General features: G+C 39.4%; 1 protein-coding gene across 1 annotated transcript in view; it reads right to left on the bottom strand.

The window, feature by feature from the left end:
- The window catches only part of PCSK5 (proprotein convertase subtilisin/kexin type 5), a 609050-nt gene that overhangs the window by 312746 nt on the left and 282090 nt on the right, over positions 1-14214 (bottom strand). Inside the window, exon 9 of the mRNA XM_069085345.1 lies at positions 6099-6311. Within this exon, the coding sequence (XP_068941446.1) occupies positions 6099-6311 (213 nt within the window). The remainder of the gene's footprint in view (positions 1-6098; positions 6312-14214) is intronic.

Genomic DNA, 14214 nt, shown 5'->3' with positions numbered 1-14214 from the left:
AAATGTCTGAGACTGGATTTGAACTCACGTCCTGTCTCCAGGGAGGGTGCTCTATTCACTGCACCACCTCCATAGCTAACCTTTATATAGCACTTAATATGCTTCAGGCATGTGGTAAGCACTTTAAAATTATTATCTCATTTGAGCCTCACAACAAACCTGTGAGGTAGGTGCTATTAGCCCCATTTTACAAATAAGGAAACTGAGGCAGTCAGCGATCAAATGACTTGCCCAGAGTCCCACATCTAATAAATGTCTGAGGCAGGATTTGAACTGAGGTCTTGCTGATTCCAGGCCCAGTCCTTTCTCTACTGCACCACTTAGCCTACACAAAGCATCCATAGGTAGAAAAGCTATTCCCCTTTTTTTTTCTCTTTGCATCCTTAGTACTTAGCACAGCATCTGGAACACAGTAGGTGATTAATAAATACTTGATTGATCAGTTCAAAGTGCTATACAATTTCCTGAATACAACACAGTCAGCTTCCTTGCTGGGACCAGTTCGTTGGCAATCTGCTTGAAGGCAAAATCTTATGTGTTACTTAATCTTTGTGTCCCTCTTAACACCTCTCCCTACTTTGATATGCTGGGTCCTTAATAAATGTTTTCACCTAATAAACACTGGTTACCTATTAGGTTTAGTGAAAGAGGAGACTTGTTTCAATGTTCCACAAATATGCCCATATTCTGACCACAAAAGTACCTCTTGAATGAATAATCATACCAAGAACATTTGGATATTATATAAATGACAGAAGGAAATTAATGTATTTGGGGAACAGGATTGAATACAAAGAGAAATAATTCTAGTCTGATGATAGTAAATTGTTGACTACACAGACAGATAATCCTAAAAAACACACTCTTGTCTCTTTAATTTCTGTCAGCAAACACTCACCAAGGAAGCATGGGCTTCTGGATCAAAGCCCATTGAGAAAAAAGATCACTATCCACAAGGATGAAATTAGGTCTCATTTTGAAGCCTAGAAAGGATAAGGAAGAGCCGGAACATGAAAGGTTGGAGCTAATACCAGATTACAGCATATTAAATAACTATATAATATTAATGCTGTTAATACAAACGAGAGCTTTACTGCATAGGTAGAATGGGTCACAGTGTCCCTGTGAGGTAACAGGTTAAGTGATTTGTCCAAGGTCACATACCTAATAGGTGGCAGAGTTAGAAATCCAAGCTAGGCCCTGGCACTTTCCTCCACTATACCACACCAGGTAGAAACTATGTCTCTTGGCTACCTGGACACAAAAGTTATATTGCCTTAGGCAATTTGGAATGAACCAGATCAAATAATTTGAAGGTTGTATACTGAGAAAAATCACCGTTAACATGGAGTAAGAAATCAGAATAAGAGTTTAAAAAATAAACAAAACATAGTGTTAACAGGAAACGTGGACCAGCTAAGATTTACAATGTGGAATCTGAAAATTGAGGGATAGAGATTTTATGAGTCAGTTAAATATCATCATCTCCATTTTAACTCTTGGGCAGCCACAGAAAGGATCCATCGTTCATTCCTCCGAAGCAGCCTATCGTGGAGTTAAGTATTTTTCTGTGAGTAGACCATCAGATAGTGTCAGCCCATGGTACTGAATGCTCTGTCAGTCGGGCCTCACCATAATTGAGAGTTTGGCAGCTGGTAGTTTTCTAAAATTCTCCCTCTGAGTTTTCACTTCAAGTAAATAAACTCAGGGAGACAAGGCACAAAAGAACAGCTATGACTAGCTGTTCCGAGGAGTTCAGGGATCTGGATTGTAAGTATTGGCCCTGCCACTAACTCAATGTGTCATCTTGTATGTCACGTCAGCATTCTGGGACTTATCACGGGACTACACTGGAGACATGATCTCTCACGGTCTTTTTCAGCACTGTAATTCTCTGAATCTAAGAACAGTGATTATAGGGAAATCTAATGACCCCTTGGCACTTTTCTTTATCACTAGGAATGGGGAAAACATACTAGGTACCAAGATAAGGATTCAGTAGAGGAAAAGTAGAGAAAACATGCAGAAAAAAATTACTGGAATGAAAGGTTAAGTCAGAAGGAATCAAAACATCCCACCCAAACAAGGCAACTCAAAATAGCTAAAACTTTGGGAATGGATGGCCAGCATCCCAGGGCATAGAAACCCCACTGATCTTTTCAAGATAAAAAGAGTATTTTCTGTGAATGCACAATAAATAACAAGAAAGAGGAAAAAAAAGAAAATTAAATAATGCTTTTATATGTTGTCTTTGGTTCATGACACAGGCAACATTATTTACATATTAAATAAAGGAGAATGGCAGCATGGAATAACAGAGAGATGGTTAGCCTTAGAGCCAGAAAGACATAGGTACAAATCCTGCTTTTGAACAAACTGGCTGGATAGACCTAAGCAAGTCATTTAACTTCCCTGGACTGGCAAGCAGCTCTCTAAGAGTTGCACATATGGGGCTGATCTATACTGGTAGATGAAGGACCTTGTCACCCCAACGATTCTCCCTCCTAAACTTCCAGTTAAATAAAAGGATCCAATTATATCTTTTTGTATGTAGGCAGTTGGGTGATATGGTGGATACAGTGGTGCACATGGATTCAGAAAGTCTTAAGTTCAAATGCGTGTGACCTTGGGTAAGTCACTTAACCTCTGCCTGCCTCAAGTTCCTCATTGGTACAATGAAGATAATAGTGGCACTGACTTCCTGTGTTTTTTTTTAAGCAATCAGGGTTAAGTAACTTGCTCAAGGTTACACAGCCAGTTATTTCTGGGTGTGGTGTTAAGTATCTGAGCCGGGATTTGATCCAGGTCATCCCAACACTGGAGCCGGTGCTCTTACTCACTGAGCCACCTGGCCGCCCCTAAGCAATTGGGGTTAAGTAACTTGCTCAAGGTTACACGGCCAGGTGTTTCTGGGTGTGGTGCTGAGTGTCTGAGCCTGGGATTCGATCTCCAGGTCATCCCAACTCTGGGGCCGGTGCTCTTACTCGCTGTGCTACCTGGCTGGCCCCCCTATGGTTGTTTTAAAGATAAAATGAGATCATGTCTGCAAAGCACTTTGCAAATCTTAAAGTGCTATAAAAATACTTCTCATCATCATTATTAATTAACATGGTTCAAATGTTATTGAACTTGGAGAGGAGACAACCTTGTCTAACCTTCCCTCTTCTCATACGTCCCTTCTTGGAATGGAGAATAAAATAAAACCCAGCAACCTCCTGGCATGAACTGTTGCTGCTATTGTCAGTCCAATGACATCATGAACAAGTGATGTCTTGACTTGTGCATGACTTGGATTTAAGTGAGGCAGAGTTGCACGAATCATCAGCCTCACTCTTTTCCATAGTCATCAAAGTCCAATGGCAAGACAAATGTCAGGATGACTGGCAATAGTCTGGGATGCAGAGGATAACCTAGGCGTTTTCAATGTCTGACCAAGGTCTACACATTCCGCAGCTCCTGCTTTCACTGCTTGCGTGGCTGCTGAAACAAACTCATCTACCCATTCCACCATTCAGAGGTCTTCATGTCATTGGGGTAGACATCCCCATAACTCACCAATAGATTTGAGGCCTATTAGCTCCCATTGTTCAGCCCATCTGCTGACATGATTTACTGAGGTTTGGCCACTGGACATACTGCAGCTTCCTGGAGCCACAGGTGAGAGTTGGGGGACAGATAGACACCAAAGAGAGATGAGCAGTCCTGAAAATGGCTCAGCAAACCCTCACCCCAGAGGTGTTCATGCTCCCTGAGAACCCCATACATTCTAGTATGAGTAGGAGTCTTATGAATATGCATTGACCTTGGTGCAGGACTACAATTCCATAAGATCCCTCAGAAAGACCGGGCTCCTTAATGGCAGAAGGGGATAATTTTCATATTTTTGATTTTTAAAATAAGAATCAGAGTACAGCTTCTCTAAATATGAAACGCTTCAGACAATGATGCCTATTTTTTCTCTGTATACCAGGTCAATAGGACAACTCTATAAGCTGCCCTTTTTTCTGATATTCATCTGCTTACAGGTTTATTATCAGGCCAAAAAAAAATAATAAACTTAGGACTCCAAAAACAAGTATTCATCAAATGGTTGTAAACAAACCTTGATATATGCCTATTAAAAAAACACAATAGTTATAAGCAACACACACAGATGAATGTATCTCAGAACTAATAATCACTGACTTTACAATTTGCAATGAAAATGGTCCATCATTTCCTTCTTTGCTAGGTTCTTTAAAGTTAGAGGAATCAGAAAAGAATTTTCAGGGGTATATAGTCACTAGAAGAAGAGAGGGTGAGTTGGGACCTCTGAATATAGATTCAAGTTTTCATGTTCTTCATCTAGGATTGATGAAAAAAATCCCAAGAGACAACGTGACATTGAAAAGGGAGGGTGGTTTTCATTTCAACTGTCCAAAACTGTGCAATTAAAAAAGTTAGGATGGGCTAGGAGGATTTCATCTGGGGCCTAACCTCATTCTGTTATGTGTACACTAGATATCTGGGGAAAGTCAGAGCCAGCAATTTTGGAATGACCAGAAAGAGGAAGGTAAAAAGATCCTAGTGAACCCACAGGAAATTGGAGCCCAGAGCCTGACAAGTGACTTTGTCAACTTCCTGCTAAAAAGTGTCAGGTAACATGGCCAGGCTTCCAAACAAAGCGATAAATTACACCACCAGACACTTTACAAGCATGGCTTCAGGAAAAGATAAAGGATGAAAAGGTGTCAGAATGAAAAATTGTCAAGTCAATGTTGGACAGCAGGAAAGGAAGGCTCGGTACAAAAGTCTACCAGTACCAAGATTTAGAAGTAAGATAGGAAGGCACGTTGATGATTGACTGGAAAAACACACTTTTATTTCTGAAGCACAATTGGTGGTGCTTATTTGGAAAAATCACATATATCTAGCCTTTGCTTTTAAAGAATACTAGATTAATAATAGTTCAAAACTTAATATTTGGCTCTTTTATAGACTCACAGATCGTTAAAGCTAGAAGGGGCCTCAGAGATCACTTAATGGAGATTTTTTTTTCTTTTTGTGTTATGGACCCCTTCAGCCGTCAGGAAAAGCCTGTGAAACCCTTTTCAGAATTACGTTTTTAAATGATTGGAGGAAATGTTAAATTTCAACCAGAAGTTATTAAAAATAAAGATGTAAATTTTGTTCATTCAAGTCCATGGACCCCATGAAATCTAACCGAAGACTTCTTTAGTATAAGCCCTCTCATTTAATAAACTAAAGAAGCCACAGAAAGGAAAAACAATGTTGGTCATAATCATAATGATAGCAGCTAATATTTGCATAGGATTTCAAAATTTACAGAGGTTTTTACATATTTTATTTCAGTTGATGCACAGAGCAAATCTTATGAGGCATACTTAACAATTAATATCCCCATAGAATATGAGGACAGAAGGCAGGGGCTATTTTTTGGGGGGGGGGGGGGGCTTCATTTTGTCTCCGAACAGCCAGCACCTGGCACAGTACCTTACACACAAAGTTTAACAAATGGTTGTTGAATTGAATTTTACAATGAAAAACTGGGATTCAAAGAAGTGATTCGCACAAGGTCAGATAGTTAATTAGTGGCAGAGATGGAATAAGAAGCCAGCTCTCCTGACTTCTTTCCTCTAGATCACCTGCCTCTGGATGGAATGCACATTCACCCCGAATCAGGCATCTGTGAAGAGAATCAAAGAGCCCTAATTCTGACATCCCAGGAGGCAGGTTCAAATCCCATCTCTGACACTTATTGCCTGTGTCACCTTGGGTGAGGCATGTCATGTACCTGGACCTCAGTTTCCTTATATACAAAATGATGGTGTTAGACTAGTTGACCTCTGAGATTCCTTCCAGCTCTAGCCATGATCCTCTGAGAAATTAAACCGAAGGAAAAAGGTCCCAATACACAACAAAATGTTTGGAGTTTTGTTGTTATTGTTTGTTTTTTTTTAAAAAAGTGAAAGTCTTCTAGGCAGCTGATTAACCTTCCAAATCATGGCTTACATGCTTCCCCTTGCATTATCAGTCAGTTTTTCTTTACTTTGATATAAAAGGATTTAAAAAAATAGACATTAGATCAAAAGACATACGATTTTCTTATCGTAGGATTCTCCACTGCTATAAGTTGTGGCCAGTGTAGATGAACACTCCTCCAGATACCATGGTTTCTTCCCACTTTCAGCGGTACTACTTATTGAGATAGTGTAGATGCTGTTGGTGTACCCATCACAGGAGCAGTGATCTTTACTTCTTCCCCCATTTCCAGATGCCCAGACGAAAACAGATCCGAGGCCTCTTCTTCCCTGTTTGAAAACAATACTTGACGATTAAATGCCTTTGAGGAAACACAGGGCACTAGGTGCTAGGTATGAGGCCTAAATAAAAAAAAACGAGTGACGTCAGCTAGGTGGCACAGTGGATAAAGGGCTGGTCCTGGAGTCAGGAAGACCTGAGTTCAATTCTCACCTTAGACATTTATTAGCTGTGTGACCTTGGGCAAGTCACTTAACCTCTATCTGCCTCAGTTTCCTCAATTGTAAAGTAGAGATAATAACATAACCTACCTTATAGGGTTGTCGTGAGGATCAAAAATGAGACATTTGTAAAGTGCTTAGCATAATGCCTGGTATATAATAAGTGTTATATAAATGCCTCTTCTTTCCCTTTCTTCTCTCTCACCAAGAATAATATAGTTATGTAGGAATTTAAGTTTATAAAATACTGCCTCCACAACAACCCTTTAAGGCAGGTCAGGACAACACCACTGATATCCTCCTTTTACAGAGAACAGGCCGAGTGGTTAATAGACTTGGAATCACTGGCTCATAGTGTCCTATAAAAAAAAACAACAACACAACAGCTATAAGCAACACACCCAGATGAATGTATCTCAGAACTAACAATCGCTGCCTTTATAATTTGCAATGAAAATGGTCATCATTTTGGAATCTTACAGGCCATTACATACAAACCCCTAATTTTGCAGGCCATGATGTCCAGAAAGGTTAAGTAATTTGCCCCAAGGTCATATGTCCAGTACATGTCTGAAGTGGGATTTGAACCCAGGTATCCTGGCCCCAAATCTAGCATACTTTCCATAATACCATGTTGCAAAACCTGATTGCATGAAAATGAATGCAATGCCAGTTATCTTAAACTACTCCCTCAGATAATGGTATTTGCTTTCCCAATCTAGGGTATTCCTGACACAATCACCTATCACACAATGTCCCCAGTGGAATGAATCTTGCACAATAATTGTCATTAAATTTTCAGTAACTAAGTGTAAGAGATAGGTTAGGATTATTAATCCTATTTCCCTAGGATGTCCAGAGAATGGGTAAAATTAACCTTGGCCCATAAACCAAATAAGTGCTTGAGTTGAGTAAGAACATAGGCCTACTGAGACTCTGGATAATAGATGGCTCAATAAGATGTCTTTTCACTAAGAAATAGAAAACTGTACTTGGAGTCATTTCTTGCTGGCTGTACATCTCTGGAATTCTCCATTATGCCTACAAGAAGCTCATTAACCGGCAAGATCACATCACCCCTTGTACTCAGACCTCATCAATACTCTCACCCCCCCCCCCCCCCGCGGGGCTCTTCTAACTGGAGGGCAGAGAAGAGAGCTCCTCCCACAATCTCCATTTAAGGAGTAGACCCAGGTGAGCCAGCTTTTCATTACCTCACAGCTGCACTCCATATCACGACCCCTCTCCCTCACTTTCCATGCCTCCTTCCCTCCCTTTTCAGTTTCCTTTTGTGTGTTGCCTTCCCTCATTGGATTATATCCTTATCACTTCGCACAGAGTGGGTGCTTAATAAATGTTTATTGAATAAAAAATTCTACTTCAAAATTACTTCTGGGGCAACTAATCTAATTTTAAAGGAACCATAGAATGTAAGAGCCAGAAGGAACCTTAGGGGGAATCAGTCACTTAATCTACCATCATAACTTCCTAAATGAGGAAAGACATTAAATGGTTTTCCCAAAGTCACATGGGCTAGGTAAGGACAGAATTGGGAGCACAACCCAAATCTCTAAGGAGGATCTTTTTTTTTTTTGGGGGGGGGTAAACTGCTCTGCTTCCAGCTCAGGGACAGTAACTATTTTGTCACTGATTTTTTTTTTTGTTTAAAGAATGTTATTTTGGAGATCCTGGAGAATATTATCCCAGGAATAGCCACTGTGGATGGAGAACACCCAGAATCTACATCGGGGGATCTTAATCTTTTTTTGTGTCATGACCCTGTTGGCAGTCTGCTGAGGTCTATGAATCCCTCCTCAGAATAACATTTTGAAGTGCATAAAATAAAATACATAGGGTTACAGATGACTAATTATCTTGAAATACAGTTATAAAAATATAAGCCCACAAGCCCCAGGTTACAAACTCTTGATATAGAGTAATCTAGACTAATTCACCCCAGGATTTGAATTCTTCATACCAGGGCAGACTAGATGTGTTCTTGTTAAATACAACTCAAATCTGTTAAAAATGGAAGAAGGCAACAATGACTTTGAAGAAATGGGTTCAAGGGATACGAACAGGCAAGAATATATAAATAGACAATTTACAGATGAAGAAATTAAAGCTATATAGAGTCATATGAAAAAATGCTCTAGATCACAATTGATTAGAGAAACACAAATTAAAATAATTCTGAGGTAGCACCTTATACCCATTGGATTGGCTAATATGACAGAAAAGGAAAATGATAAATGTTGGAGAAGATGTGGAAAAATTGGGACACTAATGTACTGTTGGTGGAGTTGTGAACTGATCCAACCATTCTGGAGAGCAATTTGCTATGCTCAAAGCACTATAGAACTGTGTATACCCTTTGATCCAACAATATCCCTACTAGGTCTGTATCCCAAAGAGATCACAAAAACAGGGAAAAGGACCTACATGCACAAAAATATTTATAATAGTTCTTTTTGTGATGGCAAGGAATTGGAAATTGAGGGGATGCCCATCAATTGAGGAATGACTGGACAAGTTGTGGCATATGAATGCAAAGGAATACTATTGTGCTATAAGAAATGATGAGCAGGCAGATTTCAGAAAAATCTGGAAAGACTTACATGAACTGATGCTGAGTAAAGTGAGCAGAAGAGAAGAACACAGTACAAAGTCAATAGTGACGCTGTGATCAACTATGATTGACTTAGCTCTCCTCAGAAATACAATAATATGAGACAATTCCAAAGACTCATGATGGAAAATGCTATCCACATCCAGAGAAAGGACTGATGGAATCTGAATGCAGATCAAAGCATACTATTTTCACTTTTGTATGTGTGTGTTGTCTTTTTTCCTGTTTCTTCTTTCACAATATGACTAATGTAGAAATGTGTTTTACATTATTGCACATGTATATATAACCTGTACCAGATTGCTTGTGATCTCAGGGAGGGGTGAGAGCAGGGGGGGAGAGAGAAAAATTTGGAACTCAAGATCTTTCAAAAAATGAATGTTGAAAATTGTCTTGACATGTAATGGAAAAAATAAAATGCCATTAATTTAAAAAATTATAGCATATAAACTTTAAAAAAAAAAGAAATGGGAGGGTGTTTGCAGAGAAGTTCATTAGTAGAGTTATGGCTTAGAATTAGAAAGAAGTTCTTTAACATATTCCTTATTGGAGACAACAAAGAAACAAGGGGGGATGGATGTTCTCAAATTCGTCTTCCAGATCTTCAGAAGAAACAGCATGGGGCTTCAAATCAGAAGGCTTGAATTCAAATCCTGGTTCTGTTCCTCAATGGTTGTGGGACCCTGGATAAGTATTTCATTTTCCTTGGCCTTAATTTCCTCATCTGTAAAATGAGGGGGTTAGCCTAAATGACTTCCAAGGTCCTTCCTGACTTACAGTCTATGATTCTTTGAAGGCCAGCAGGTGCTTCACTTATATAACTCCATTCATCCTCTTAACGTTTTTACTGAATATTGACAAGAGTGGAGTACTTGATCACCCTCTGTCGTGGTGCAAGGATAGGGAACTATCTCATGAAGGCACTAAGTTACAGTCAGTATCCTTACATAATAGAATGCAAGGGGTAAAGAGTGGGAGATGGTCCGTGGTTCGTGTTCCAGTCTTACATAAAGAGATACAGACTATAGAAGGACCGCCACTGCTATACAGCAACGAGTCCCTCAACACAGTCCTCCTTTCTTCTCTTTCTATGTGCTCTCCTTTGGCAATTTCATCTGTCTCTGTGGTATCATGTAGAGTAGACAGTAGACTGAACTTGGTGTCAGGCAGATTTGAGTTCAGAGCCCATCACAGACACTAATGGTGTGACCCTTGGCAAGTCACCTAATCTCTCTGGGTCTCAGTTTCCTCAACTGTTAGATGAGGGGTTTGGGTTTGATGGCCCTTAAGGTGACTTCCAGCTCTTAAATGTATGATTCAGTGATCACCTCCTTGCAGATGATTCCCAATTCTCCATAGCCAACTTTGATTTCTCCCTAAAGCTTCAGTCTTGTATCTCCAATGACCCATTAGATCATTCTGCCTGGATGTCCCATTGGATGTTCAAACTCAATGTCACAAAATGAATACATAATTGGTCCTCCCCCCTAGATTTTTTTCCCCTCTTGCCCTAGTTCCATTGATGATACCAGTACTCCCCAAGTCACCTTATCTCAAAAATTTCAGAATTACCTTTGGGTTTTTTCTCTTTGTCACCTCTAAAATCCAATCAGCTGCCCTGTCCTATTGATCATTCCTCTGTAACACTCATCTATTCATCCTCAGCTTTCAGCTCTCACTCTTACTGTCACACTAATTCAGGCACCTGCTACCTCTCACCTGTACCACTATAACAGCCAGAAGACTGGTCTCCTTATTTCTGATTTCTTTTCTTTCCAAGCCGTCATTCACACAGCTGACAAAAGAATCTCCTCAATTCATACATTATGTCACTCCCCTCTACCAAACCTTCAATGGTTCTCTATTATTCACTGGTGTAGGGAACTCTGGATAAGGAAACCAAAACAATTATCCTGCTACTTACAGTCTTAGAGAGTTACTTGTGATACAGAGAGGTTAAATAACTTGCTTGAGGTCACAAAGCCAGGTATGTATCAGAAGTAATATTTGAACCTAAGTTACCTTGAGTCTGAGGCCTGCTCTCTAGCCACAGCATATCCTCAATAAATGTTGTTGAAGTGAGCTGAATTATTGCTGAGTGTTTCCAAGGATTCTTCTAGAGGAGAATTGACCCAAAACTGTCTCCCCACCCACCCCCACCTCCCAACCAGTCCTGTCTAAATGAACGAATGGCAGAGAGGAAGAGCTCTATTTCTGTGTGTGTTTATTGATGGGTAAGCTCTCAGAAACAAATAGGACTGAAAATGCTGAAAAAAAGACAGCTGCCAGACATCTATCAAATCAATCTGAAGCAATTAACAACTCAAAGTCATTTAATCAAGAGGAAAAGGAACCCTTTATTCATGTGCAGCATTTCAAGAGACAGAGCACCTTTTGAGTGGGGGAAAAATGCTGGGACACAACATTGTTCTGAGATGTAGGCATGTTTTTCAAAAATGTATTTTTAAAGGGGAAGAGGAAGAAGTACACTTTGTGTGAATTCTCCCAAAGCATGAGAAAGTATGATATTTTTTAGGCTAATATTAAGTTTTAAAGCAATATGACGGAGAGGAGTAGCTGCCTAGGTAGAGAAAGTATTCTACGTGGAAAACATCACATTTTGTCATACATACACCACCACGACCCCAGCCAAAATTTAATTTTATAAATATCTGAAAGTTCTGTTCCCTACTTAAATAATATTTTGAACTAGAAAAACATTCCAACATACAATATGGAAATACAATTTAAATTTTGTTATTGTTGATCCCAATTCATCATTTCAACAATGTGAAAAAGCTTTCCACATAGAAATTCCCTCTATTTTGTCCACATCTTATAGCCTTAGAGAACAGCCTGAGGTACCCCCCCCACACACACACACAGAGACACACAAACACACACTTTTAAAACTACCTCGGAAGTTAGCTGAACTTAACCCTCCTATACATTTATGGGTTTGAAGACTAATTAATTGTCAGTTTCCTGCAGATGAAACATCAAACTTTAGACTCTGAAAAATACTTAGTTTGAAGGCTAACATAACTTCTTTAAAATTGGGTCAGCATGGCGGCAACTAGGTGGCATAGGGGATAGAGCCCTGGCCCTGGAGTCAGGAGGACTTGAGTTCAATCTGACCTCAGACACTAGCTATGACACCCTGAGGAAGTCACTTAACCCCTATTGCCTCCAATACAAACAAAAATTAGGTCAGAATATTTGTATATTCTAATATCTAATGTCTCAAACATCACCTTCCCCTCCCCCCCAAACCTCTTCTAGGGAAAGAAATCTCAGTGATCTCAAGGGGCAGGAAATGGTTTTAGGTCAGGTTCTAAATATTCACTTTTGTGTCCTCATTGCCTAGCCTCACTAAATATATGTTAATCTAGTATATAGTATAATGTTAGGTCCTATTAAATAAAATAAACAAAAAAATTTTAGAGGAATGAATGGGTAAATGAATGAATGAACACATGAAAGCATTGGCTTCTGAAGTGATATTTCTGTGTGTGTTTCTATCAAATGTCTCTTTTTCTGCATCATGGTAAGATGACTTTTCACATCACTGAGGGGTCTCTGGACTAGCACACCATTTGCAATGACAGATCAGATTCAGAGTGACCTCTGCAACACCTAAAACAGGCAACCTAACAATTCTCCCATTAGCTTGGAGGGCAGGGTGCCTTTCATTAATCCTTACTAATTTCTGTGGAAAGACTGTATACCCAATCTTCCTCTGCTCTACTATTTATCCTTCCCTCTTTTCTTTTTTTTTTTTAATGTGACAAGCACTTCTGCTTTCTTCATAAGATGTTCCATGCATCTAACAGAAAATGAATGAGGCTGTCTCAAGGGTCAGAATGTTCTTCCAAAATTACCTGCCCTGGGGTAGAACCAGCAAGAACTCCCACTCCCTTCCAACTGCAGAATTATGAGGAGAAAATTGCCAATACTTTCAAGACTGGAGAATGTTATGACTAATGCATTTCTAAGATAAATTCAGTTTCTAGCAGGAACACTTTCAAATACAGAAACTGGGTTTAAGATGGCATCAGACAGACAAAAATACTGAAGTAATCGTTTCAAAATTTCAAAAGCAGCATATAAGAAAAGGGAAATTTATCCCACACATTCTTCGTTAAAGTTTTATAGAAAGTAAGAAAGAGACCTCGGTGGATGGAAGATAGTCTACCTTTTATACCTGGATATCCCACAACAATATCCATCCATTGAAAATTTTCAAATAAAAGTTGACAAATGGTGAATTCATCCAGCATCTTCTCGAAAAAGCTTTTCATGTTCATTTAAAAGGTTCAAGTACTTTTCTTCAGGCTAGAGCCTTCCACATTTAAGCCTCTTTTTACCAAGATCTAAAATGTACACTGTCTCTTTCTATTCAGCAATCAATAAATTCCTATTTGGAATCATTACTGTAAACATGTCCTAAAGATTCATGTGAAGTGTAACAGGGATTTTGAAAGTGAACTGCAAAGTTTCCTCATCATTCAAATTTGATCTAAGAAGACACCAACGATGAGGCATATTTTCATGCAGATCTTGATGCTATTAAGAATAGAATGTAGTAACTTGGACAACTTACTTTCCTCCTGGACAACTTACTTTCATTAGGCAAGATGAAGGGTATGAGGTATGGGGAGTAACAATCCCCACCCCAACCCTAGAGCTGCAGTGCAGGAGTAAGAACCACTAACTGGAGAAAATGGAGAGACAGGAAATAGAGATCACAACAAGAGAGTAGGGAGGACTCCCCAGAGGAAAGATGAGGCAGATAAAGAGAGAAAAATGAGGGCATGCCACTATCCTGCTTCTCATGGAGTCAGAACTAGAAGCATCTATCTGTCTGTCTATCTATCTCTCTGTCTGTGTCTGTCTTTCTTTTCATTTCCTCATTTTCTTTCTTTTTCTTTCTTTTACTCTTTCCCTCATTCTTTCTTTTTTTCTCTCATCTTCACTTTTATTCTTTTTTCCTTCTTTCCTCCTTCCTTCTTTCCTTCCTTCCTTCCTTCCTTCCTTCCTTCCTTCCTTCCTTCCTTCCTTCCTTCCTTCCTTCCTTCCTTCCTTCCTTCTTTTCATTCTTTT

This window comes from Petaurus breviceps, unplaced genomic scaffold (assembly GCF_028583685.1).
Source record: "Petaurus breviceps papuanus isolate PSGF00001 unplaced genomic scaffold, PetGlider_PUasm1.0 175, whole genome shotgun sequence".
Classification (NCBI taxonomy): Eukaryota; Metazoa; Chordata; class Mammalia; order Diprotodontia; family Petauridae; genus Petaurus; species Petaurus breviceps.
This window is presented reverse-complemented; position numbering and strand designations above follow the sequence as displayed.